The sequence below is a fragment of the Eucalyptus grandis genome, chromosome 10, assembly GCF_016545825.1.
Source record: "Eucalyptus grandis isolate ANBG69807.140 chromosome 10, ASM1654582v1, whole genome shotgun sequence".
Taxonomy (NCBI): Eukaryota; Viridiplantae; Streptophyta; class Magnoliopsida; order Myrtales; family Myrtaceae; genus Eucalyptus; species Eucalyptus grandis.
Window position 1 is genome coordinate 16,887,335 of NC_052621.1, and position 26,670 is coordinate 16,914,004.

Genomic DNA, 26,670 nt, shown 5'->3' on the forward strand with positions numbered 1-26,670 from the left:
TGTGAGCTTCTTAACAGGGTTCACATGAAATTCACATCATTAACAATTGTGAGGAATCCGAGTATGTAGACCGGCGTCAGCAAAAGTGTTTCTTGAGCTCTTGGGGCTGTTGGACTAGCTTTTTCTTATGGGTTCAGTCAATGCTCCGTGCACATGTGCACCACTCTCTCTCTCTCTCTCTCTCTCTCTAACAAAAAATAAAATGATTCCCAAATGATTTTCTTGGAAACCCAACTATCAGTCCACGACCCATCTTCAATAACCCTAGTGCTTGTAGCCGTGAATAGTCTATGTCGCACCCCCTACTCTTGCCCACATTTGTCAACAAAGTCAAAATGCAGAGGTGTGTTGGGAGACGAATTGACTCCGCAGTGCGTATTTGCATCCAACTTTTTGTCCACCGGCTTTTGTCTCATCACAATAGTTAATGGACGATCCGTTTTTACATTAGTCGGGACTCCCAATTTTCAAATCGCAACTTAATGTTTAAATATCTAAAAAAGGTTAATTAGGAGTACTAAGTTTTGACATTAGACACCAAGCAAAATAAATAGAGATTTATTTTACCAAATCGCGACTTAAGGTTTAAATATTTAACATGCAAAAGATTTTTAATCTTTCAAAATTTTTTGCCACTAATTTATTTTAACCTAAATTACTATCATGCAAATTAGACACTCATCCATTATTAAAGCAAAATAAAAAATTTATTTTACATCACACAAAGCAAGCAATCATTTTTTTTTTTTTTTTTTTGGGTTTTCTTAAAAATTAAATTTTTTATGAAAATGCATTTTAAAACTAAATGACTTAATTTATTTTTAATTTTTTATGCAAAATGTTTTATGCACCTCATGACCTAATTTATTTTAACAAGCTAAAATAATCTATTATGCAAACTGTTAACATGCACCTAGTATTTTTGTATTTTTTTATTGAAATCCATTATAAAACCTTATTAAATAAAAAATGATAATAAATTGCATCACACAAACTCAAGCAATGATTTTTTTTTTTTTATGAAAATGGGTTTTCTAAGACTCTAAAAAGGCTATTTAAGTCTAATCCTAACTTATTTTTTAAAATATCTAAAAAATGCAGTCCTAAAAATATTATCTAAAAATGCAATCCTAGAAATATAATCCTAAAAATTTGATTAATTAAACCTAGATGTCTATTATATTAAACCTTAATGTCCTATAGCTCATGCAAAGTTTTTTTTGAATATTTTGATTTTTGATTTTTTAGTTTCTTTTTAGTTTTTTTTTTGTAAGTTGATTAATTGTTAAACAATGGTTAAATCTAAACAATTAATATAATCACTAAATAAAGGATCAAAATAATTGGAAAAATAACCTGACGTCTCACAAGTTAAATTAACAATTATTCTAACCCTAATATCACAATAACTTAAAATAATTAAAAAATGCTGTCCGAAGTCTTACGGACCAAATTAAATAATTATTATGATTTAACAATTGAGATTCTACCAAAAAGCCCAAAAATTAAAAATAATTAGAAAAATGATCTAATGTCTCTCGGATCAAATTAATAATTATATTAATTTCGGACAAAATCTACAGATAATGCATACTAAATTCACAAATATTAACATCCACCATTACAAATTAAATACCTAAACTAAAAATGCTATCAAATGAAATAAGCAAAAATAACGTAACAAATAAAATAAACTAAACTATAAAAGTAAAACAAAATAAAATAAAAAGAACAAAAACTACCTAAAGGTAAAGGGGGGGTATAAACCGAAAGTGGACGGCGCTGGTCTGTCGTCGGGGCTCCGGCGGGGAGCGGCTGCAGGTGGACGGCGGCGGGCTTGAGCTCGGGGCAGCAGAGATCGGTGGAGCAAGGGCACGGCGCGGGGTCCGTCGGGGCAGAGAAGGGTCGCGGCGACGGGGCGCGGGCTGAGGCGCGGCGGCGGAGCTGCGGACGTCGTTGGTGTAGGCGCGGGTGAGGCGACTCACAGAGCTGGGTCGTGAGTTGCTGGGTGGCGGCGTCGTCTGCGGTGCGGGGCTCGGCCGTGGGGTCTCGAGCAGCGGTCGTCGAGGAGCGGAGCGGCGAGGACGGGAGCGGCGGGCTTCGGAGCTCCGGCGAGAGCTGGGCAGCAACAGGTCGCGGCGGTGTCGGATTTGGGTGCTCGCGGCGTCGGTGTTGCTGGGCGGAGGTGCAGGCGCGCAACTGACAGTGGTCTCAGGCGGAGGGAGACGAGCGGCAGGTTTGGAGCTCCGGCGTCGCGCTGGGCAGCAGCAGGTCGCGATGGCCGGCGCGGGGGACGCGGCGACCAGTGGGGGCGGCGCTGGCGTCGGCGAGCGGACCAGCGAGGCGGCGGTGCGGAGGCGCGGCGGAGCTCGGAGATCGACAGGTGGCGTCGCGGGCGGATCAGGAGTGTTGCAGTGGCGCGGCGTCGGCGAGGGCGGAAGCGCGGTCGTCGGGGCGCCCGGCGTTCGGAGGTGCGGCGATGGAGCTGCAGATGCGGGCGAGTCCGGCGGAGTGGCAGTGGCGTCGTGGGCAGAGGTGCTGTGATCGGCGGGCAAGTGCTGCAGATGCTCGAACACAGGGTGGAGGCGATCGGCGGGACGTCGTGCAGCTTTGCGGAGATGGAACCCACGAAGAAGAAACACAGTGCACGTCTCTTTCTTTTTTTTTTTTTTTTTTTTGGTTTCTCTCTCACCTCACGTCTACTCGCACGTATTCCCTGCTGACTTTTGTACTTTTCTTCAGTCAAAAGGGGCAAACAGCCACTTTTCCTGACCCAGAAATTTTTTTTTTTTTTTGGTTCACAACCTGACCCAGAAAATTGAACTCAAAAGAAATGAACGAGAAAACTTCCTCACTTTTGCTTTGAAAATTTTTCTTGAGTTCACTCAAGATTTTTTTGAAAATCCAGCCCCTCAATTTTTCCCCCTTGTGCAGGTCAACTCCTTTTTATAATGGTTTCGCACGGTCACTTTCTATGGTAAATTTCAAACTTCCATCTTTTGTTACATTAAATTAAAAATGCAAATCAGAGCATAATTTCGCAATCAGTTCGATTTTTCGCCGATTTTTTCCATTTTATCAAAATCCTTGCCTTTTGTTCACTTGATTTTAAAATTATTTCTGCATTTAACAAAATCTGAATACTCATCGAATTTTAAACTTTCATACATAATCAATCAAATCAATCTTCTCCATTTTTATTTTTTCTCTTTTCAAAATGCAATTTTATTTTTCCAAAATTAGGTGTCAACACTTTTCTTTCCTTCACTGTTGAGTTGAGCCGTGTGCCTTGTAAAAAGTGTTGAAAAGAAACCTTTCTTTTTCGGCCAATCTAATTCTTGGGTTTGCAGGTCTCCCAAGAGGCTCCGCGGTTGGCCTACTCTCTCTCTCTCTCCCCTCCCCTCCACTTCCCCCACCAAAAGGTAAGAAAGGATGAAAACCATATAGGGTGACAACTTGGCTTATTGTCATTATGATAATAGAAGAGCTAATTGTAATCAATTTTAAAAAGATGCTTTTGCACGATCTGGTTGATTTACTTATTGTAATTGCCACCCAAGCAGGCCTATATATACACGTACTTACTTACCGACAGAATCCCGAGCTTTCATAACCTTTGCAACCTTTCTGAAGAACAGAGGAGCAAGTGAGGGCTTGAGCTGAGCTTCTTGAGAGCATCAATGGCCGTTCACGTTCTGCTGCTTCTTGTGGCCTTCACGCTGCTCAGTGCATGCACTGCTTTATTGAAGTGGAATGACGTGAAGTACCGGAGGAAGAAAGGGTTGCCTCCGGGCACGATGGGCTGGCCATTGTTTGGCGAGACCACAGAGTTCCTGAAACAGGGCCCAAACTTCATGAAAAACCAGAGAGCAAGGTCACTTCACCCACTTTCTCCGCATTGCTGCATTTCATTTTTGTAGAAAGAAGATTTATTCTTGTGATTTCCCTAACTACATTTTTGTATGTGGAATGTGCTTCATCCTTTCCTGTTTTTTTTTTTTTCTTGAGGGTGTGGCTCTTGTCACTTCAATAGCTGCAGACTTCGCAATTTTTCTATGAATGTTTCCTCCTTTTTTTCCCTTTTTTGGGGTTCGGTATGGGATGTCTACTAGGCCGATAACCGCTGGTCCACCTCTCCGGGCTAAGTCTAAAGGCAAACTATACGAACTCGGCCTCTGTTGCCTGCGCAGGACTCGAACCTGGGTATAGCTACCAAACGGCCCTCCTGAGTTCTCTGTAAAATGTAACTGTGAAGAAGAGAAGATTTTCTGATGTCTGAAACAGTTCATTTTTCTCCTCTTTTTTCAGTGACCCTACTAAAAATTTGGTCTGAGGTGCTTGATCTTTTTATACTGTTGTTGACAGGTATGGGAGTTTGTACAAGTCCCACATTCTCGGGTGCCCGACAGTTGTGTCCATGGACCCAGAGCTCAACAGGTTCATCCTCATGAACGAAGCGAAAGGCCTGGTGCCCGGTTACCCGCAGTCCATGCTCGACATATTGGGCAAGAGCAACATCGCCGCCGTCCACGGGTCCGCCCACCGGCACATGAGAGGGGCATTGCTCGCCCTGGTCAGCCCCGCCATGATCAGGGACCATCTCTTGCCCAAGATAGATGAGTTCATGAGATCCCACCTCAGCAACTGGGCTGATCATCACACCATCGACATTCAGGAGAAGACCAAACAGGTATAGAGCATCATATATGATACTATTGATTCATCTAGTTTTTTACGCTTATAGTGTACAGTCAGTGATCTTGTTCCATCTTCTTTTCTTCAATTCAGATGGCATTTCTATCATCTCTAAAGCAAATTGCTGGTATCGAATCCGGCGCAAAAGTTAAGGCATTCACGGATGAATTTTTCAAGTTGGTCCTAGGAACTCTGTCCCTGCCCATTGATTTTCCCGGCACAAATTATCGCTGCGGGTTTCAGGCAAGCCCCCTATTTAGGTCCATTTTGATAAAAAGGAAGAGTTTAAACAGAATTTTCCCGATGTCAGTCGACTTGAACTTTTTTTTTTTTCCTGCATTTTTTAGGCAAGGAAGAATATTGTCAGCTTGTTGAGGCAACTAATGGAGGAGAGAAGGGCTTCGCGAGAAACCCACCAAGACATGCTTGGCTTTTTGATGAGAGAAGATGAAAATAGATATAAGTTGACGGATGAAGAGATAATAGACCAGACAATTGCCGTTTTGTACTCTGGGTATGAAACTGTCTCAACAACAACCATGATGACCATCAAGTACCTGCATGATCACCCAAGGGTGCTTCAAGAACTGAGGGTCAGTCTTCCTTTCGGTGCTTGCTTCCGAATACGCTTGTTCATTTCTTTTCAGTTGCTTGAAAATCTGACTCGGCTTCAAAATCCGGCAGAGAGAACATTTGGCGATCAAAGGGGCCAAAGAGCCTGAAGATCCAATTGACTGGAACGATGTCAAATCAATGCCGTTCACACGTGCAGTAAGACGCAATGCAACATAATCTCGTCTAGGAAACAATCATTATGTGATACAAATGAAAACAGGAGTCTTGACTAACTGTGCATGCTCTGCTTTTTCTTATGCAGGTGATCCTTGAAACGTCCAGATTGGCCACTGTTGTAAATGGGGTGTTGAGGAAAACAACTCGGGATGTGGAACTCAGTGGTAAAATTCATCTAATTCCCAGAGTGCCCAAAATTTTTATTTAAGATAGTTTCAGCATGAACATTTCTTTAAAAGATCAACTTCATATGAACCTGTGATGATGCAACCGTTTAATATATGTTTTGAGATTCATTTGACTACACAAAGAACTTGGGAACTATTAAAAAACAACAGGTGCACAGCTGCTGAGGATGCGCTTTGAGTGTTATAACAACAACAGAAGCAAATGATGATTGGAAGTTGTTGCTGTCTCTCTCTATGCAGGTTTTACAATTCCAAAGGGATGGAGAATATATGTTTACACGAGGGAGATAAACTACGACCCTCATTTGTATGAAGAGCCCCTCGCTTTCAATCCATGGAGATGGATGGTTCGTGTTGATCGGATCAGAGCCCCTGGTTCAACATCTCTTGCTTTTATTCGCATGAAGATTGTTGACCCTGATATTTTCAATTCTTTACTCAGGACCGAAGCATGGAATCTCAAAACTACTTCTTACTATTTGGCGGAGGCACAAGGCACTGTCCCGGAAAGGAACTTGGGATTGCCGAGATTTCTATATTTCTTCACTACTTTGTAACTAGATACAGGTAAACGATACACCGTCAATGCATTTATTAGCGACGCTAGAGATGATTGACTTGGCTGACATGTGAATGAATGAAACTTAATTCATTTCCTGTGCAGATGGGAAGAAGTTGGAGGAGAGAAACTGATGAAATTCCCGAGAGTTGCAGCACCAAATGGATTTCACATTAGAGTCAGATCTTACTGAGCTTTTTCCTAAGAGGGACGATATGTAAAAAGGAACACATTCGTGAATAACTGGATCTCTAGTTAGCATATACCGGATATGAATTGACCGATGATCAACCGACCATTGCCCGCTTATTGTGTGACCTTGATTTGCACTTTAATGATAGTTTCGTATAAGTTAGGTACACATGCAATTGTGCACGTGGAGATGGGTGATGCTATGAGCGAATCAGGAATCTGGAAATGACGCAATCGCGCATGTTAGACTTGTCCCGTAGATCGGCTTTGGGAGAAAAGCACATGGAGAGGTTAATTTTTTGAAGAAAGAAAGTTTGGGCTTGAATATTTGTCCCCTGCTGCCTCTAGAAAGCCGGTAAAGAAAAACCGAATAGACTCTGAATCCACAAGCAGACCGGCTATATTCAGGCCGAGACATTCATGCAAGCACAAATCCACAAAACTTCTCTCTTGCATCGTTCATTGAGCTGAGCATACATCATGCCCGACAAAACCTTTCGATTTTCCAATAAAATGGAATGGTCTACCTTGAAACATACCTGGTCCAAGGTTGGATTTTCCTATCGTGTTTACCCCAGCAAGATATGGGTACTGCGCCTCCGTGTGAACGGGCAAGAGGAAAAACTGCTGGAATTTTCTGCAAGGGCCTCGTTCCTGCTAAATCGGCCCCGACTTGTGTTCTCAGATTGAATCCATGGAACGTGAAATCAACCCAACTGAGCAGCGATTCAAAAGTTCCAGAAACCGGCCTAGAACCATGCTAATAGCTTGTTTAATGGTTTTCCAGGTAGTTAGGATGCTTACCTACCACTTGTACAGTTTGCCTACAATAATAGTTTTAAGGCCAGTATTAGTATGGCTCCCTTTGGTCTCGCCTGAATTACATCCATCCCTGGGATGACCTTGAGAAAGGCCTTTCAAAAACTCTTTTCTTTCTCTCATTAAAGAATGGGTTTCCCATACAAGAAAACAAGGGACAAGTCTAGTGAGACATGTGACTCTTGCCGATGCGAAAGGATGATTCCAGCTTCTTTTGGATACTGAAAAGACTTTAAAAGTCCCTATCTATATATAGTTCTTCCTGCAATCCCACTATTGACGAAAAGATGATTTAAACATTCTATAGAATGAGATATACAAGAAGAAAATCTACTCAAAAGCCACCCCTTAAAGGATGCAACCAAATTCCCTATAGAAGGAAAGTCATTTTTGTTCCTGGTAGTTTATATCAAAAGCACTCAGTTTGGATCAGGTTTGCTTTGATAGATGGATTTTCGTCTACGAGGATTTAGAGAACCTTGAACCAAACGTTTCACTGGTGGAACGAGAATGTGCCCATCAAACCTCACCATATACACCTCGCCGGGCTTGTAATAAATCGATGCTTTTTCAAAAGGTAACGCAATCCAGATTGAGCATACAATAAAATTTGGTGGAAATTAACGGTACTCACTAGTCACCACAACCAGTCATTGAGTACTTAAACAAGAAAGGAAATCGGACAAGCCCATTTTATTGTAGTTAAATCATTTGCAGAATCTTGACTACCTCTTCATTATCAACGCATAGTAATTGTAGCTTGATGATGTCCCAAGGAAACAATTCAAGATACCAAGCCAATCCTTTCCAGCTTCCATCAAGTTCCTAACCTACTGCCGAAACACTGGGCATCGTCATCTCAAAAATTTCAGGACCTGGCCCCCAAGGATATGCCTACAGAAGCAAGTAAATACAAAAAGAAAAGAGGCAAGTACTTGATGGAAGCCGAAACAGAGGCTAAGCAAACAATTTCATATGCACATTCTTAAGCGTGAAAAGGCTTCACTTGGCCAAAGAGCATGGTTTAAATTACACAACCATGGAGCTAAGGCAGGTAATAAATCAACGGAAAGTTCTAGACTCTATGTCACATTACAAGAATAAATGACAATATAGGCCACAAAGAAGGGCATTCCTCCATTGGAGCCAGCCTAGCAAAACCCGAGATCAAAATTTAGGACGACTGCAAATTGAATAGAATTTAAGCCCAAGTTAGACACTCTATTTAGTCAATATCATGAAACTAAGGTGGGATCTTCAGTCTTTTGACGCTTAGCTTCACCTTGAGCCTCTTCATCATCATCGTCATCATCATGCTTGATAGATCCATTTACCGCCTCCGGACCCAAGATAGAAATGTGCTCGCTGGTGATTTGACGACCTGCTCTCAGCTTTGGACCCCAATGCCTTTCAGGGTTTGGAAGGAAGCGCGCAACCTTCTTGGCTTGTGCCTTGTTCAGAGATCCGACAGCTCGAGCAAAATTTGCCTGCTCCAAACAAAACTGTTAGCTAAAAGAACCACTACAGACAATTAATACCTCTTATGAGTGAGTGGCGCGTTTGCCAAGATCGTCCACCCGCATGGATCATATAATATTTTCATAGCATAGCATAAGTGAGGGAATCGTATAAGGTATCATATATGTAAAAGAAAAACAAACAGAAGAAGAAAAGGAACAGCTGTAAGAGGAGAAACGCACTTGGAAAGCTGGTTCCTTGGCCAGTATCACACATCCAGGCTGATCTGAAGGTTGTTCTTTGACGGGATGACTTTTCACCTACATAGGTAACACAACAAAAATGCTATGAACTTGTTTTTTTATGACAATGGAATGTGACAGAACATCTGCAAATACCACAAACATCCATGGGGCATCTATCATCTTCCAGTTTGTAGCTCAAGAAGAATCAGGAGAGTCCTTACCCAGCATCGCATGATGTACCAAATAACGTCCAAGGGGCATCTGTCTTCAACCCCAGTGGATTCACATGAGTTCCAGAGATTCTATATCCGGCATTAATAACAGCAGAACGGAAGATAACTGCCGATGGTGAGGTGCATTTTAGGGTGGCACAGAGATTGTGCAAACTTAAGAAGAAAGGAATATCGGGCAGTTCCTGCAAACACCATATCCTCCAAGAGTTAACACATTGATCGAGCCAAAAAAGCAAAGTATAATTGTAATGAGCAAGCAAAGCACGCTGGTCAAAGCTTTTATCTGTCTGCGCAAATATAACTGAGTAAAAATATGTCATCAAAATAATGAGGAAGCAATACCTAGCATTCAAAGGACAGCCTCCATGAAACAATGTTCAAAAGAAGACTCAGTAGTATATTGAGACATATAAAGACCAAATACGTCATTTGGACATATATTGAACCCGTGCAATTTCATTCACTTTGGTCATTAAACTGTATCTTTGCTAGAGCCCACAAAAACTTAATTGCCAATCTACAGTTGAAGAGAGATGAGACCATGCTACTTCTGTAAAAGCTATTGTTTTACAATTGCAGCTCTTGGTTCAAGTTCATGCAACTCTCAAGTTATTTTGATGAAGAAGAAAAAAGAGGAAAAGTTCACCTCTGAGATTGTTGTCAGTACAGCGGAGATACGATCATAAGCAGGATATCGATCCTTCATGGATTTCAAATCTGCAAGTATTGAAGTCACCCATTCGTGATCATGGATGGGCGCCGACCATATAGGACCTCCCATATTAAATTTCTTCCCACAGTCGGTGCATTCTTGAGGAACAACAGGACCAAACCCAGGTAAATACCTCATGCTGTTATTCTAGAGGGCAAAATTGTTTAATCAACACATTGACTAGAATGACTGAAAATAAGAAACTGAAGATGCTCCCTTGACATGGTTGAATATGTAAATATAGCAAAAATGAATTATAACAAAGGATTTTTATTTATAAACACAAAGATAATCCTGCGTCACACAGCCAAGTGGCCACAAAAATTAAGTAAAAGCACAAACAGAAATTTGAGGATACAACTTCTTGATACAACTGCTTCAAAGTGTCTTGGACACTATTGACACTACAGTTACAAACTTATTTTGATCTCAACCTCGGATTAGACATGTGAATCCTTGTTCCAGCCATTCAACATCATGGGCCCATCAAATGAAAACTTATGAGAACTAATAAGATAAGGTGGAGCAAGTCCTGTGCTTTCTCTCAGGCCAAACTAGGAACACACACACGGTATTGGGATGGTCTTGTGCTTATAAGCCCGTGAACTTGATCCCATGACTAGCCAAAAGAAAAATAAGCATCGAAATGCATTGCATAAACAGGAAAACAACTGAACCATGACCTGAACAGTAATCATAGGTCAAGCTTGATCAACTCCAGCATGCCACAACTCTTATGCATTTTTCAGAGCATAACATTGGTAACCAACAATTAGTTTTTTATCATTTACCTCAGGTCAAGCAAGTTGTAACATTCCCAAGCAACTAGCGACGTGGCAAAGTGCTCTAAAACAGGATACAAACCTTGGAAACTGTTCTTCCTATCTGCTGAAGATGAAAAGAATCACAACCCGTGCATTGATAAACATATGACAGCTTAAGGGGAGTATTCTTCATTGCGCTTGCAGACCTGCATCAATAACGTGACGAACAATGTTGTCATGCAATGATGACATGGCATATTAATGATATGGCATACAATGACAACATGGCATATTACAGACATGGATGCAGACTCTTGGAACAAGTCAGTCAACTATTCTTCGGCTTTCTCGGGCCCATGGTAACAACTAAAGAGAAACATTTATCCCCTTTGCAACTATGATTAGAAAAAGACATAAAACACATCTCTTTCACCAAATAATTTTTACAATTATTTCAAAATGCAATGATCAACAAGCTCTAGGATTTGCTCAAACACCTAATCGATTCGGAGACTGGAAGCCTTCAGCTATTTAGCCTTTGGATCAACGAGGACACCTTGACATTCCTTTGCTATTACAAACTAGGGTTGACTATCATAATATTAGGGTTTTTAATATAGGCATTTCATGTTTTTTCCTACTACATTCCACCTATAAACTATATACAGAAAAAGCAAACAAATAAATGATAATTCTACCAATTATAAGCTATCTTTGCATGCTCATCGTTTGCTAAGTCAGCTTCTAGAGTCTTAGCTCAAGTATTCTGGTAGTGGATTTACCCAACTTATAAATTTTAATAAACAATTATGTAAAAGAAACTGCCTTAAGCGTATCCCTTCATACAAAGGTGCAGAGAACTTCCATTAACAGAACACTTCTCTTTGATATTAAATTTTCCTTTCTATCTTATGATTTGGAAATTTGGCATATAATCATAACTTTGAGGTCAACTATTATCTTCTTTCATTCGAAAAAGCATATCACGCTTCCCGACTATCACGCCCCGAACCTCCAAGCGCGTGCCCATGCCTCTCTGGTCCATAAAATTTTGTGACTTCTCAGGACGAGTCGCCGACCCTTTCGTTTTATTGCACATGCGGAAGAGAAAATAAATCCCTTGATAATAATCATCTCGGGATAGAAAAGCGGACATCAATTCACAAAAGCACACTTTTATAAATAACGAGATTCAGGTACAAAATGAATTTAGTCGAAAGCCTACAAAAAGGTCGACTCTCAAAAGAGGCTATCCTACAACCTACTGATAGGATGCATCCACCGATCCTCCGTACTCCTCCTCCTCAAACTTTGGGGCATTGGTCCTCCATGACCATCTTCTAAGGACCTGAAAATGGTTATTTAATAACCAATGAGACAATATCTCAGCAAATCCACGCTCTAAACCCCGATTAGGAGGGTAATAGGCCCAAAGGCGTCCTAACCACTCAATCACACATTTAGTATAGAGGACTTACCTCGCCTCAGTCCCACCCTGCAGATCAATACAATTTATATCACAAACAGCCATACAGATATGAGCAACAATTAAGCCCCAATAACAGGAACGACACACTCAATCAATCATGCGTTCCTAGCTTTACTCTCGACATATAGTACGGCCTACTTTTTGTTCAACGGTCCTCTGACATTGTCAGACATTGTCTCACACTATTGTGCACGGCATCGTCACTATGTTGACGGCATTCCATAAAGGAGCATCAGTCCAGAGTCTATTGCGATCGGCATCCATTGGACCAACATGCAAGCTTAACCTTGAAATTTTATATTATTTAATGCGGTGCTTGAACTATTCTTAAATGTCACTATAGTCGTTTTGTTTGATCAAACAAGAGAGAAAGTCACCATAAACTTCCAATTTGTTCAATCTAGTCCCTCAACTTTCCATAATAAAGTCAAATAAGTCATTTGATACTAATTACAAGTTTTCATAATTATACCATGCCCCCGATTTTAGACATTTTTAATTTCAGTGCATTTCCTAAATCAACAAAAAAGAAATGCTATCTATTTATTATCTTGTAAACTCTTTTGTCTTTTTAAATATTGCAGTAGTTCCATTCAAGTGCATTTTAGCTTGTGATCTTTATAATTGTAAAAACTCAACTTAAAGTTGTATCATTTTAATATTCCTGCAATTTAAGTACATTGTTTTCATTAAGATATTTGGAAACAAAATTTTATTTTTCTTTAGATACTCACACTTATATTAATCTAAATCTTGTTCGTTTTTTCAAGTTTTTGTGATTCGTGTTTTCATAATTAAGGATGTGTATATTTAAGCGAAAGAATTTTCTGTAAATTAGTTTTCTATACTTTCACTTGTTTAGTTTGTTGAAGATGATCAATTAACGAAGAATCATTCACAATCAAAGAAATTATGCATGCTTTAATTAGGAAGATAATTCCCTAACTTGAAAATGGAAAATCATTTTGCTGAAAAATGATATTTCAGATAGTATTTTCCCTTATATTATATTTTCTCCGAAGCAAACAAACCCTAAGTTAAATATGTGTGCTTATTCTCGTAATATATATATACATAATCCATGAAAATATAATGCTTATTATATGTGATTATGGAAGGTCTTGTGTATAGCATTTTCTTAACATATTGATCTCCATAGTGCTATACTGAGATTATATAGGATTGGATTGATTTTGAGATGCCCTTATTAGATTTTTTTTTTTTTTTTTTTTTTTAAGTTGTGGCCACATAAAACAAAATTTTCAGTTATTAACCCAATAGTGTCGTTTTCAATATATACAATCTTTTTATAAATAAAATAAGTTAATTAATGTAGCCTAGGTGGGAGAATATTGGAAATTTTCTATAATATGGGCTTACATTAATTAATTAATTTTTTATTTTAAATAATCGGGTAAATCCACATTACAATATTTGTTAAACCCTATAGTGATCTTATTGAAGTGGGTATTGGCATCTATTAATAACGGGCCTAGTTGAGCAGCAAAGCATAGGCAATTGTGTTTAACTGAAGCCCATAATGGGAATGGACCAGTTTGATTATGGTTTACTAAGTCCCCTCTCTAGCCTATAAAAGATTATATTATACTTATAAGTTGTTTTAATCCCATTGAAAACTGCTACATCAAAATAAATCAGGAAGATCTGGCATTCCGATAGATCTCTGACAGGTACGTTCTATTTTGTTGTGCTTATTGATTTCTATGTTTTACAGTCGGATCCGATTCTTCTTGATTGATTAGTTGTTTACGTGCATAGTTTTCTACATGAGTCTCTCCCAACTAAATCTTTATTTGAAGAGGATCGCACTTCGATTTTTTTACCCCGCGTCTTACGGTGGAATCTATGTACTTTTCGCATGGACCATCGGAAGGAACGAAAGGCGGTGCCATTTTCAATTGTGATAAATCCGAGTAAGTAGACGCGCGTCAGCAAGTGTTTCTTGACCTCTTGGGGCTGTTCGACTAGCTTTTTCCTACGGGTTCAGTCAACGCTCCGTGCACATGTGCACCTCCTCTCTCTCTCTCTCTCTCTCTAACAAATAATAAAATGATTCCCAAATGATTTTCTTGGAAACCACACTTTCAGTCCACAACCATCTTCAATAACTCTAGTGCTTGTAGCTGTGAATAGTCTATGTCGCACCCCCTACTCTTGCCCACATTTGTCAACAAAGTCAAAATGCAGAGGTGTGTTGGGAGACGAATTGACTCCGCAGTGCGTATTTGCATGCAACTTTTTAAATCCACCGGCTGTTCTCTCATCGCAATAGTCGAGACGATCCGCCTTACTTTTCTTTCCTTCACTGTTGAGTTGAGCCGTGTGCCTTGTAAAAAGTGTTGAAAAGAAACCTTTCTTTTTCGGCCAATCTAATTCTTGGGCTTGCAGGTCTCCCAAGAGGCTCCGCAGTTGGCCTACTCTCTCTCTCTCTCTCCCCTCCCCTTCCCCCACCAAAAGGTAAGAAAGGATGAAAACCACATAGGGTGACAACTTGGCTTATTGTCATTATGATAATAGAAGAGCTAATTGTAATCAATTTTAAAAAGATGCTTTTGCACGATCTGGTTGATTTACTTATTGTAATTGCCACCCAAGCAGGCCTATATATACACGTACTTACTTACCGACAGAAACCCAAACTTTCATAACCTTTGCAACTTTTCTGAAGAACAGAGGAGCAAGTGAGGGCTTGAGCTGAGCTTCTTGAGAGCATCAATGGCCGTTCACGTTCTGCTGCTTCTTGTGGCCTTCACGCTGCTCAGTGCATGCACTGCTTTATTGAAGTGGAATGACGTGAAGTACCGGAGGAAGAAAGGGTTGCCTCCGGGCACGATGGGCTGGCCCTTGTTTGGCGAGACCACAGAGTTCCTGAAACAGGGCCCAAACTTCATGAAAAACCAGAGAGCAAGGTCACTTCACCCACTTTCTCTGCATTGCTGTATTTCATTTCTGTAGAAAGAAGATTTATTCTTGTGATTTCCCTGACTACATTTTTGTTGGTGGAATGTGCTTCATCCTTTCCTGTTTTTTTTCTTGAGGGTGTGGCTCTTGTCACTTCAATAGCTGCAGACTTCGCAATTTTTCTATGAATGTTTCCTCCTTTTTTTCCCTTTTTGGGGTTCGGTATGGCGTAGCCACTGGTCCACCTCTCGGGGCTAAGTCTAAAGGCAAACTATACAAACTCGGCCTCTGTTGCCTGCGCAGGACTCGAACCTGGGTATAGCTACCAAACGGCCCTCCTGAGTTCTCTGTAAAATGTAACTGTGAAGAAGAGAAGATTTTCTGATGTCTGAAACAGTTCATTTTTCTCCTCTTTTTTCAGTGACCCTACTAAAAATTTGGTCTGAGGTGCTTGATCTTTTTTATACTGTTGTAGGTATGGGAGTTTGTACAAGTCCCACATTCTCGGGTGCCCGACAGTTGTGTCCATGGACCCAGAGCTCAACAGGTTCATCCTCATGAACGAAGCGAAAGGCCTGGTGCCCGGTTACCCGCAGTCCATGCTCGACATATTGGGCAAGAGCAACATCGCCGCCGTCCACGGGTCCGCCCACCGGCACATGAGAGGGGCATTGCTCGCCCTGGTCAGCCCCGCCATGATCAGGGATCATCTCTTGCCCAAGATAGATGAGTTCATGAGATCCCACCTCAGCAACTGGGCTGATCATCACACCATCGACATTCAGGAGAAGACCAAACAGGTATAGAGCATCATATATGATACTATTGATTCATCTAGTTTTTTACGCTTATAGTGTACAGTCAGTGATCTTGTTCCGTCTTCTTTTCTTCAATTCAGATGGCATTTCTATCATCTCTAAAGCAAATTGCTGGTATCGAATCGGGCGTAAAAGTTAAGGCATTCACGGATGAATTTTTCAAGTTGGTCCTAGGAACTCTGTCCCTGCCCATTGATTTTCCCGGCACAAATTATCGCTGCGGGTTTCAGGCAAGACCCCCTATTTAGGTCCATTTTGATAGAAAGGAAGAGTTCAAACAGAATTTTCCCGATGTCAATCGACTTGAACTTTCGTTTTTTTTTTCCTGCATTTTTTAGGCAAGGAAGAATATTGTCAGCTTGTTGAGGCAACTAATGGAGGAGAGAAGGGCTTCGCGAGAAACCCACCAAGACATGCTTGGCTTTTTGATGAGAGAAGATGAAAATAGATATAAGTTGACGGATGAAGAGATAATAGACCAGACAATTGCCGTTTTGTACTCTGGGTATGAAACTGTCTCAACAACAACCATGATGACCATCAAGTACCTGCATGATCACCCAAGGGTGCTTCAAGAACTGAGGGTCAGTCTTCCTTTTCGGTGCTTGCTTCCGAATACGCTTGTTCATTTCTTTTCAGTTGCTTGAAAATCTGACTCGGCTTCAAAATCCGGCAGAGAGAACATTTGGCGATCAGAGGGTCCAAAGAGCCTGAAGATCCAATTGACTGGAACGATGTCAAATCAATGCCGTTCACACGTGCAGTAAGACGCAATGCAACATAATCTCGTCTAGGAAACAATCATTATGTGATACAAATGAAAACAGGAGTCTTGACTAACTGTGCATGCTCTACTTTTTCTTATGCAGGTGATCCTTGAAACGTCCAGATTGGCCACTGTTGTAAATGGGGTGTTGAGGAAAACAACTCGGGATGTGGAACTCAGTGGTAAAATTTCATCTAATTCCCAGAGTGCCCAAAATTTTTATTTAAGATAGTTTCAGCCATAACTCTTACAATTGAACATTTCTTTAAAAGATCAACTTCATATGAACCTGTGATGATGCAACCGTTTAATATATGTTTTGAGATTCATTTGACTAAACAAAGAACTTGGGAACTATTAAAAAAACAACAGCTGCACAGCTGCTGAGGATGCGCTTTGAGTGTTATAACAACAACAGAAGCAAATGATGATTGGAAGTTGTTGATGTCTCTCTCTATGCAGGTTTTACAATTCCAAAGGGATGGAGAATATATGTTTACACGAGGGAGATAAACTACGACCCTCATTTGTATGAAGAGCCCCTCGCTTTCAATCCATGGAGATGGATGGTTCGTGTTGATCGGATCAGAACCCCTGGTTCAACATCTCTTGCTTTTATTCGCATGAAGATTGTTGACCCTGATATTTTCAATTCTTTACTCAGGACCGAAGCATGGAATCTCAAAACTACTTCTTACTATTTGGCGGAGGCACAAGGCACTGTCCCGGAAAGGAACTTGGGATTGCCGAGATTTCTACATTTCTTCACTACTTTGTAACTAGATACAGGTAAACGATACACCGTCAATGCATTTATTAGCGACGCTAGAGATGATTGACTTGGCTGACATGCGAATGAATGAAACTTAATTCATTTCCTGTGCAGATGGGAAGAAGTTGGAGGAGAGAAACTGATGAAATTCCCGAGAGTTCAAGCACCAACTGGATTGCACATTAGAGTCAGATCTTACTGAGCTTTTTCCTAAGAGGGTCGATATGTAAAATGGAACACATTCGTGAATAACTGGATCTCTAGTTAGCATATACCGGATATGAATTGACCGGTGATCAACCGACCATTGCCTGCTTATTGTGTGACCTTGATTTGCACTTTAATGATAGTTTCGTATAAGTTAGGAACACGTGCAATTGTGCACGTGAGATTCACGTGAGATGGGTGATGCTATGAGCGAATCAGGAATCTGGAAATGACGCAATCGCGCATGTTAGACTTGTCCCTGTAGTTCAGTTTTGGGAGAAAAGCACATGGAGAGGTTAATTTCTTGAAGAAAGAAAGTTTGGGCTTGATTTTTTGTCCGCTGCCGCCCCTAGAAAGCCGGTAAAGAAAAACCGAATAGACTCTGAATCCACAAGCAGACCGGCTATATTCAGGCCGAGACATTCATGCAAGCACAAATCCACAAAACTTCTTTCTCTTGCATCGTTCATCTAGTTGAGCATACATCATGCCCGACAAAACCTTTCGATTTTCCAAGAAAATGGAATGGTTTACCTTGAAACATACCTGGTCCAAGGTTGGATTTTCCTGTCGTGTTTACCCCAGCAAGATACGGGTACTGCGCCTCCGTGTGAACGGGCAAGAGGAAAAACCGTAGTGCTGGAATTTTCTGCAAGGGCCTCGTTCCCGCTAAACCGTCCCCGACTTGTGTTCTCAGATTGAATCCATGGAACGTGAAATCAACCCCACTGAGCGGCGATTCCAAAAGTTCTAGAAACCGGCCTAGAACCATGCTAATAGCTTGTTTAATGGTTTTCCAGGGAGTTGGGATGCTCACCTACCACTTGTACAGTTTGCCTACAATAATAGCTTTAAGGCCAGTATTAGTATGGCTCCCTTTGGTCTCGCCTGAATTACATCCATCCCTAGGATGACCTTGAGAAAGGCCTTTCAAAAACTCTTTTCTTTCTCTCACTAAAGAATGGATTTCCCATACAAGAAAACAAGGGACAAGTCTAGTGAGACAGGTGACTCTTGCCGATGCGAAAGCTATGATTCCAGCTTCTTTTGGATATTGAAGAGACTTTAAAAGTCCCTACCTATATATAGTTCTTCCTGCAATCCACTATCGACGAAAAGATGATTTAAACATTCTATAGAATGAGATATACAAGAGGAAAATCTACTCAAAAGCCACCCCCTTAAAGGATGCAACCAAATTCCCCATAGAAGGAAAGTGATTTTTGTTCCAGGTAGCTTAGATCAAAAGCACTCAGTTTGGATCAGGTTTGCTTTTGATTGATGGATTTTCGTCTACGAGGATTTAGAGAACCTTGAACCAAACATTTCACTGGCGGAACGTGAACGTGCCCATCAAACCGCACCATATACACCGCCACAATTAGACTAGCTGGGCTTGTAGTAAATCGATACTTTTTCAAAAGGTAACACAATCCAGATTGAGCGTACAGTAAAATTGGGTGGAAATTAACGGTACTCACTAGTCACCGCAACCAGTCATTGAGTACTTAAACAAGAAAGGCAATCGGACAAGCCCATTTTATTGTAGTTAAATCATTTGCAGAATCTTGACTACCTCTTCATTATCAACGCATGGTAATTGTAGCTTGATGATGTCCCAAGGAAACATTTCAAGATACCAAGCCAATCCTTTCCAGCTTCCATCAAGTTCCTAACCTACTGCCGAAACATTGGGCATCGTCATCTCAGAAATTTCAGGACCTGGCCCCCAAGGATATGCCTACAGAAGAAAGTAAATACCAAAAAAAAAAAAAAAAAAAAGAGGCAAGTACTTGATGGAAGCCGAAACAGAGGCTAAGCAAACAATTTCATATGCACATTCTTAAGCGTGAAAAAGCTTCACTTGGCCAAAGAGCATGGTTTAAATTACACAGCCATGGAGCTAAGGCAGGTAATAAATCAACGGAAAGTTCTAGACTTTATGTCACGTTACAAGAATAAATGACAATATAGGCCACAAAGAAAGGGCATTCCTCCATTGGAGCCAGCCTAGCAAAACCCGAGATCAAAATTTAGGACGACTGCAAATTGAATAGAATTTAAGCCCAAGTTAGACACTCTATTTAGTCAATATCATGAAACTAAGGTGCGATCATCAGTCTTTCGACGCTTAGCTTCACCTTGAGCCTCTTCATCATCATCGTGGTCATCATGCTTGAGAGATCCATTTACCGCCTCCGGACCCAAGAGAGAAATGCTGGTGATTTGATGACCTGCTCTCAGCCTTGGACCCCAATGCCTTTCAGGGTTTGGAAGGAAGCGCGCAACCTTCTTGGCTTGTGCCTTGCTCAGAGATGCGACAGCTCGAGCAAAATTTGCCTGCTCCAAACAAAACTTTTAGCTAAAAGAACCACTACAGACAATTAATACCTCTTACGAGTGAGTGGCGTGTTTGCCAAGACCGTGCACCCGCACGGATCATATAATATTTTCATAGCATAAGTGAGGGAATCGTATAAGGTGTCATGTATGTAAAAGAAAAACAAACAGAAGAAGAAAAGGAACAGCTGTAAGAGGAGAAACGCACTTGGAAAGCCGGTTCCTTGGCCAGTATCACACTTCCAGGCTGATCTGAAGGTTGTTCTTTGACGGGATGACTTTTAACCTACATAGAAAACACAACAAAAATGCTATGAACTTGTTTTTTTATGACAATGGAATGTGACAGAACATCTGCAAATACCACAAACATCCATGGGGCATCTATCATCATCCAGTTTGTAGCTCAAGAAAAATCAGGAGAGTCCTTACCCAGCATCGCATGATGTCCCAAATAACGTCCATGGGGGCATCTGTCTTCAACCCCAATGGATTCACATGAGTTCCAGAGATTCTATATCCGGCATTAATAACAGCAGAACGGAAGATAACTGCCGATGGTGAGGTGCATTTTAGGGTGGCACAGAGATTGTGCAAACTTAAAAATAAAGAATATCGGGCATTTCCTGCGAACACCATATCCTCCAAGAGTTAACACATTATGTGACATCCTGATTTTCAGATTTTGATTTCAATTGGATAAATCGGGCATTTCATCAACGTGACTATATGACCCCACTCAGGAGATAACTGGCCTATCTGGTGAAGCCATTAAGAGATTTTAAATGTAATAGACTTGAGAATTTGACCAGGAATTGATTGCTCAACCATGCTAGTCTGCAAAGGTCATTACGGCACAATTAAAAATCGATCAAAGACCGGAGATAGATCGATTCAACTGTGATGGTGATCAAGTGTGAGTGATTCCACCTAGGGGTGAGCGTGGTTCCCGGGTAGAACCGAAAACCGAAGAATCGAACCGGAGGTTTGGTTTCGGTTCCTGGTTCTAAAGGGACCAGTTTCGATTCCTGGTTTTCCTTTTCTAGGAACCGGAACCGGCACTAGGAACCGGAACCAGTCCAATTAGGGCTCAAAAAACCCCAAATCAAAATTCACTTTCACTTCCACACGACACTTTTCACTCATAGTTCTCTCTTTGCCCATTTGGTCTCCGCCTCTGCTCGTCACCACTGCCGACCGCCCTCAACGCCACCGCCGCTAACCTCTGCTCAAGGCCACCTCCGCTCACCCTCGACGGCACCGCGGCTGACCTCGGCTCGCCACTTGCCCTCGATGCCACCGTCGCTCGCCCTCAACGCCACCGCTACTCACCCTTGACGCCACCGCTCGCTGACCCATGCTTGAGGCCATCTCCGCGGCGAACCTCTAGCTCACCGCTCACCCTCGACGCCACTGTTGCTCGCCCTCGACGCCACCACTGCTTACCCTCGATGCCATCGCTTGCTGACCCCTGCTCGTGGCCACCTCCGCTCGCCCTCGCGCCACCACGGCTAACCTCTAGCTCGCCACTTGCCCTCAATGCCACCATCGCTTGCCCTCGACGCCACCATCGCTTGCCCTCAATGCCACCGTCGCTCACCCTCGACACCAACACTCGCTGACCCCTACTCGAGGCAACCTCCTCTCACCTTCGACGGCACCGCTGCTAACCTCTAGCTCGCTGCTTGCCTTGACGCCACCATCACTCGCCCTCGACACCACCGCCGCTCACCCTCGACGCGACCACTCGCTAACCCCTGCTCAAGGCCACCTCCGCTCACCCTTGACGCCACCGCCGCTCACCCTCAATGCCACCGCTGACCTTTGCTCGGCGAGCCACCAGTGACCTCTGCTCAATGCCACTGCTGACCTCTGCTCAATGCCACCGCTGACCTCTGCTCAATGCCACCGCTGACCTCTTCTTGTGAGTGTTCTCTCTCTGTTTTGATTATTTATGCTCTTGTTTGTGTTCTAGTGGGTCTTTGAAGCTACCTTCACAAGAGGACAAGTAAATCCAGTCCAAGGAATGGTATTTGTCATGCTATGTGTCTGAACTATTTAATTCCGTGTAATTCTTTGTTTGTCCCTATAGACATGTATCCCATATTCACGCCTGTTTATTTTCTCTAATGTCATAAAGCAATGTATTTGACAAAATGGCAGGATTCAATTCCAAAAGGTGTTGACGAGTGTAATGTGTGCCACCATAGATATGGTGTCTGCATAAAGGTGAACTTATATTTATGATTTTATGAACTCTGTGTTCATTATAAGTAGATGAAGCTAAGTCTTGCTCTTATGCCTGTAGTGCAATTATGGTCACTGTCATAGCACGTTTCATCCATCATGTACTCGAACTACTGGATTGTTCATGAGTGTAAAAACAGTTGGTGGCAAGTTGCAGCACCGGGCTTATTGTGGAAAGCACAATGTAGAGCAGAAGGCAAAGGGTGTCTTGCATATTGCATGTGCATTTATTAAGTCAATTCTGGAGATCATAGATATTGAGTTGTGTATCTCATGTCTTCATATATCTTTTGTATTCTAAAATATTGGACAGGCTGAATCGCAAAAGTATGGAATTGAAGAGCTAAAGAGCATCAAGCAAATCTGGGTACAGTTATATTTACGTTGATCTTGATGCATGGCCTAATTTTGTGTACTTAGCAAATCAGAGCACCGCTTAAATTTCGGAAAAGTGTAGCAAGTGGACGTACGGGTAAAGTTTTCAAAAGCCAGAAGAAGGCATATGAAGTTTAGTACGTGTTATCAAGCTTTCTTTCTGCAAACTTGTTATCATTCACTTTTCTCGGCCAGTTAACTATTAAATAATATTATATAATCATGTATTATGAAGATATGGGTTTTGACTGTGCTTGATTTTTTTACCTCTGACTAACATCTTGCTTGTTATGCCAAGTCATGGCTGATTTTCTCTTGCATATGATGAATATGTGACTATGCTATTCATTCGCGTTATATGTATGTTTGCTGTTTATGTTGTCGATCAGATTACTGAACTTCACTCAATGCTTTTTGCAAGTTGAATTGGAAAGGTTGCGGCTTCTTTGTGAGAGAACCATTAAACGTGAAAAAGTGAAGGTAAGCCAAGCAATAACATAATGTCTGTTTTAAGTTGTGCTCATCATTAAAAACACATGACTTCAGTATTGACGAGTGTAATGTGTGCCACCATAGATATGGTGTCTGCATAAAGGTGAATTCGCACGTTTCATCCATCATGTGCTCGAACTACTGGATTGTTCATGAGTGTAAAAATAATTTGTTTATTATTGCTTCTAAAATGATGTTTGCTGTTTGTGTTATATTCTCTTTGATGAATGACAAGTTTGTTTATTGTTGCTGCATTCATTTCCATTTTTTAAACTAAAAAGACAAAAAAAAAAAAAAAAAACTTGTTGGAACCTGGAATTGGCCCCGGAACTTGTGATAAGGTAGGTTCCAGGTTTTTGGTTCTGACAGGTAGATTCCAGGTTCCAAAAAATGAGGAACCTATACCCGAGATAGGTTCCAGATTCCAAAAAATGAGGAACCCGTACCCGAGGGTAGGTTCCAGGTTCCAAGCGAAACCTGTAAGGAACCGGAAACCACTCACCCTTAATTCCACCTAATTGCAAAATTCTCGTCAATCGACACTAAACCGATTTTCTGTCATTTTGACTACCATGTATCCGTATTTAAAACCTCAATATTTTCACGACCACCGAGAGTTGCCAATGTGTTAAATGAGTTCATTATGGTTAAAAGAAAATCGACCACGGTTCATTGTACCAAACATTCCTAAAAGCTACCTAGTAAGTAAGGTTACAATAAAAGCACGTTTGATTGAAAATAACCGCGAATTTGAATTCGATTTCAGAAATTGAAAGTTCTATCATGTCAGTCATTCTAGAAACGCCGACTCACCTTTTGAGAAAATTCCAGCAAGCTCATGATTTTTATGGACAAATCGTTGCGAATGATTCGGAAAATGAACGGAAACTCGAATTGGCCGATTTGAAGAGACTTTTAACATCTGGTGTAAGCAAATCGGTGAATGAAAGTTGTTTGGGCTTTTTCTAATTCAAATTGGACGTCAACTGAATTTATTTGTTTAGAAATCGAATTCCGAAAAGAAAATGAATTAACCAAAAAGTATTGAATCCAAGCTATTTTTTTTATTTATTTGGGCTTTGCTTTTATTTTTTCCCTTGTACGTGTTCCCCGAACCAATTGCCCCCTTTGCAGCAAATTTTCCTCTCTTTTTATTAATTTCTTCACGTTCATTCCCTTTTTACCGATTCTTTCTTCTTCGCGAGAAAATATTCCCATGTGCCGCCACATCATCTGCAGACCTAGTGCGACATACCAATGAAATTTGATCTTGTGACTTGGGACCCGCTAAAGAAAAGGAAGGGGCTGGTCTTCTTGAAGACCCGCGCGGTGTTAGTATCTGAGTGGTTTGTGCGCCCACCATCATGCGTGGCGACGTTTTTCCTTCTTCCCTTATCCTTTTTTCTTTTCTCTCACGTCTCTCGCACGCTTCGCTCTCTCCCCCTCCGCACGTTTCTTTTCTTCAGCCGACAACTCCCCTACATTCTTATATCTTCTCTTCTCTCTGTATGCGACCAAGCCGCCAGCTGCCCCCAATTTCCCATTCGGTCTACTGTTGACCCACGAAGGCCGAAGCTGTTTCTTTTGCCGTTTTGTTGACCACCGACTCCTCCACGAAACGGCTCCATTTCGCTTTCTCTTCCAGCAGCCAAGGCAGCCCGAATTTGTCCCTTGCGGTGCTCCTCAAGTCCAGCTCAGCTCAGCACCAATCAAGCAGCCCTCCCCGCATCCAGTTTGGCCACATCTCAGCCCCGAACCGAGCCGAGGTCAGCCCGTTTGGACCGACTAGCAAGGCCAGCAACGCAAGAGCAGAAAGCCCAGCCCCACCGTGGGTTTGCGGGGCTGATTTCGGGCCCATCCCGACCCTTGTTTCCGGGACCGCTTTGGAGAGGATTGACCTTTGTCGCGTGCTCGTCATTTTGACCAGAGCTGATTTTAATCTAGGTGAGTTTAGCTCACTAATACTTGCTGAGTTTTGCTAATTATGCTTAAGGGTTAATTAGTGATTATTAATTAATTATGATACATGTTAGGTAATTTGATTGTGCAATTAGCAAATAGACATGCTACTATTTATTGCATCGCAGGATTTTTCCCGACCCTTATCACGCTTCAATTAGGCATTACAGGCCTAAATTGGATTTTTAGTATTTATTTATTAATTTTCGAAATTAATTAATTAATTAATTTTCGGAAATTAAGCAGAGATAGCCGACGACCGAAATTTTATGTTGATCGTCGTCGTGCAATCCGTTTATTTATTTGGGCTCTACGTTGTGCTGAATTGAATTGATCGCGCAAATTGAGGAATTATTCCGAAATTGATTGAAATTGAGTAAAATTGAGCAATTGATTGGTAGATGACCGAATATGGTTATTTAGCATTAATAATGCCTTGATGAGTTGTAAAGTTGAGAGAATCGTGAGATTGAACTGGGAATACTCTTAGCTGAAACCGATCAGGTACGAAATATAGACATACGTGGTTCGGTGATAAGGAAATCACTGGTGAAAACAGCGCCTTAAAGAACGCACGAGTACTGTCTATTACCTGCATTAGTATAGACATATGTAGTTTGGTGATAAGGAAATCACTGATGAAAACGCGTCTTAAAGAACGCACGAGTGCTATCTACTACATGCATCATTATGGACATACATGGTTCGGTGATTAAGGATATTACTGGTGAAAATGGCGCCTTAAAAAACACACGAGTGCTATCCATTACATACGTCACTTCGGCGAAAATGACGCCCGAGAGCATTACTGTAGCTCTATGACTAAGTATATAATTGGAGGTTATATAGTGAGGAGTGAAATGATCGGGAAATGACCCGATTGACATGTAATCAACTAGGTCAATTTGATCGATGTTTCGATCTGTTGTGATTGTTTGGGTACCTATTGAACTGTACTGATTTGCAGGTGGAATCTGATGCCAAGGTAAGTCCTCTGACCTGTGTGTGCATAGGCGGGGTATGGCGTATTGGTTTACTAATCGGATCTTAGGAGGTAAAACTTGCTGAGATGTTGTTTCACTGGTTATTGAATAACCATTTTCAGGTCCCTGGATGGCGGTCACGAATGACCAAAAACCTTGGAGTATGAGAAGATGGAGATCGAAGGATCGGCAATGTGTCCGACTAGTGAGTCATAGAACCATTACCTCTTGTGGAGACAATAGATTTGTAAATAGCCTACTGTTATAAATAAACAAGTTTGTTTATGAAAGGCTTATTCGGGTTGTGGAAAATTTGGAGTCCGACTTTCATATCACATTGTTTTATTATTTGGGATTATTTATATGCTTCTGCATATGTATATTAAATGAATGGGTCGGCGATGCATCCTGAGACGTCGCTAGTAATCGACCAAAGATGGATGGGCATGCGCTCGGAGGATCAGGGCATGACACATTGATCGAGCCAAAAAAACAAAGTATAATTGTAATGAGCAAGCAAAGCACGCTGGTCAAAGCTTTTATCTGTCTGCGCAAATATAACTGAGTAAAAATATGTCATCAAAATAATGAGGAAGCAATACCTAGCATTCAAAGGACAGCCTCCATGAAACAACGTTCAAAA

At 41.4% G+C, this 26,670-nt stretch overlaps 4 protein-coding genes across 5 annotated transcripts; 2 read left to right on the top strand and 2 right to left on the bottom strand.

Annotated features, from left to right (window-relative positions):
- The first annotated feature begins 3,630 nt into the window (after window positions 1-3,630).
- On the top strand, window positions 3,631-6,617 carry LOC104422041 (cytochrome P450 85A). The gene is made up of 9 exons (XM_010034255.3): window positions 3,631-3,874; window positions 4,366-4,690; window positions 4,789-4,938; window positions 5,043-5,288; window positions 5,380-5,466; window positions 5,573-5,651; window positions 5,916-6,022; window positions 6,118-6,242; window positions 6,340-6,617. The coding sequence occupies exons 1-9, from the start codon at window positions 3,681-3,683 to the stop codon at window positions 6,425-6,427; spliced, it is 1,401 nt and encodes a 466-aa protein (XP_010032557.3). The 5' UTR covers window positions 3,631-3,680; the 3' UTR covers window positions 6,428-6,617.
- A 1,677-nt stretch (window positions 6,618-8,294) lies between these two features.
- LOC104422042 (probable tRNA (guanine(26)-N(2))-dimethyltransferase 2) lies at window positions 8,295-9,349 on the bottom strand. The gene is made up of 3 exons (XM_010034256.3): window positions 9,170-9,349; window positions 8,946-9,023; window positions 8,295-8,732 (listed from the first exon to the last, which is right to left on the bottom strand). Exons 1-3 carry the CDS (start codon window positions 9,179-9,181, stop codon window positions 8,481-8,483), a joined length of 342 nt encoding a protein of 113 aa, XP_010032558.2. The 5' UTR covers window positions 9,182-9,349; the 3' UTR covers window positions 8,295-8,480.
- A 5,491-nt stretch (window positions 9,350-14,840) lies between these two features.
- LOC104422043 (cytochrome P450 85A) lies at window positions 14,841-17,636 on the top strand. Its single transcript, XM_010034259.3, has 9 exons — window positions 14,841-15,076; window positions 15,544-15,868; window positions 15,967-16,116; window positions 16,225-16,470; window positions 16,563-16,649; window positions 16,756-16,834; window positions 17,115-17,221; window positions 17,317-17,441; window positions 17,539-17,636. The coding sequence occupies exons 1-9, from the start codon at window positions 14,883-14,885 to the stop codon at window positions 17,624-17,626; spliced, it is 1,401 nt and encodes a 466-aa protein (XP_010032561.2). The 5' UTR covers window positions 14,841-14,882; the 3' UTR covers window positions 17,627-17,636.
- Window positions 17,637-19,622: 1,986 nt separating this feature from the next.
- On the bottom strand, window positions 19,623-20,548 carry LOC104431492 (probable tRNA (guanine(26)-N(2))-dimethyltransferase 2). Of its 2 annotated transcripts, XM_039303109.1 has the most exons (4): window positions 20,404-20,548; window positions 20,180-20,257; window positions 19,773-19,971; window positions 19,623-19,673 (listed from the first exon to the last, which is right to left on the bottom strand). In XM_039303109.1, the coding sequence occupies exons 1-4, from the start codon at window positions 20,434-20,436 to the stop codon at window positions 19,642-19,644; spliced, it is 342 nt and encodes a 113-aa protein (XP_039159043.1). In that variant the 5' UTR covers window positions 20,437-20,548; the 3' UTR covers window positions 19,623-19,641. The 2 variants fall into 2 exon arrangements, with proteins under 2 accessions (XP_039159043.1, XP_039159042.1); XM_039303108.1 differs by having other exon boundaries at window positions 19,623-19,971.
- Between the last annotated feature and the right edge of the window lie 6,122 nt (window positions 20,549-26,670).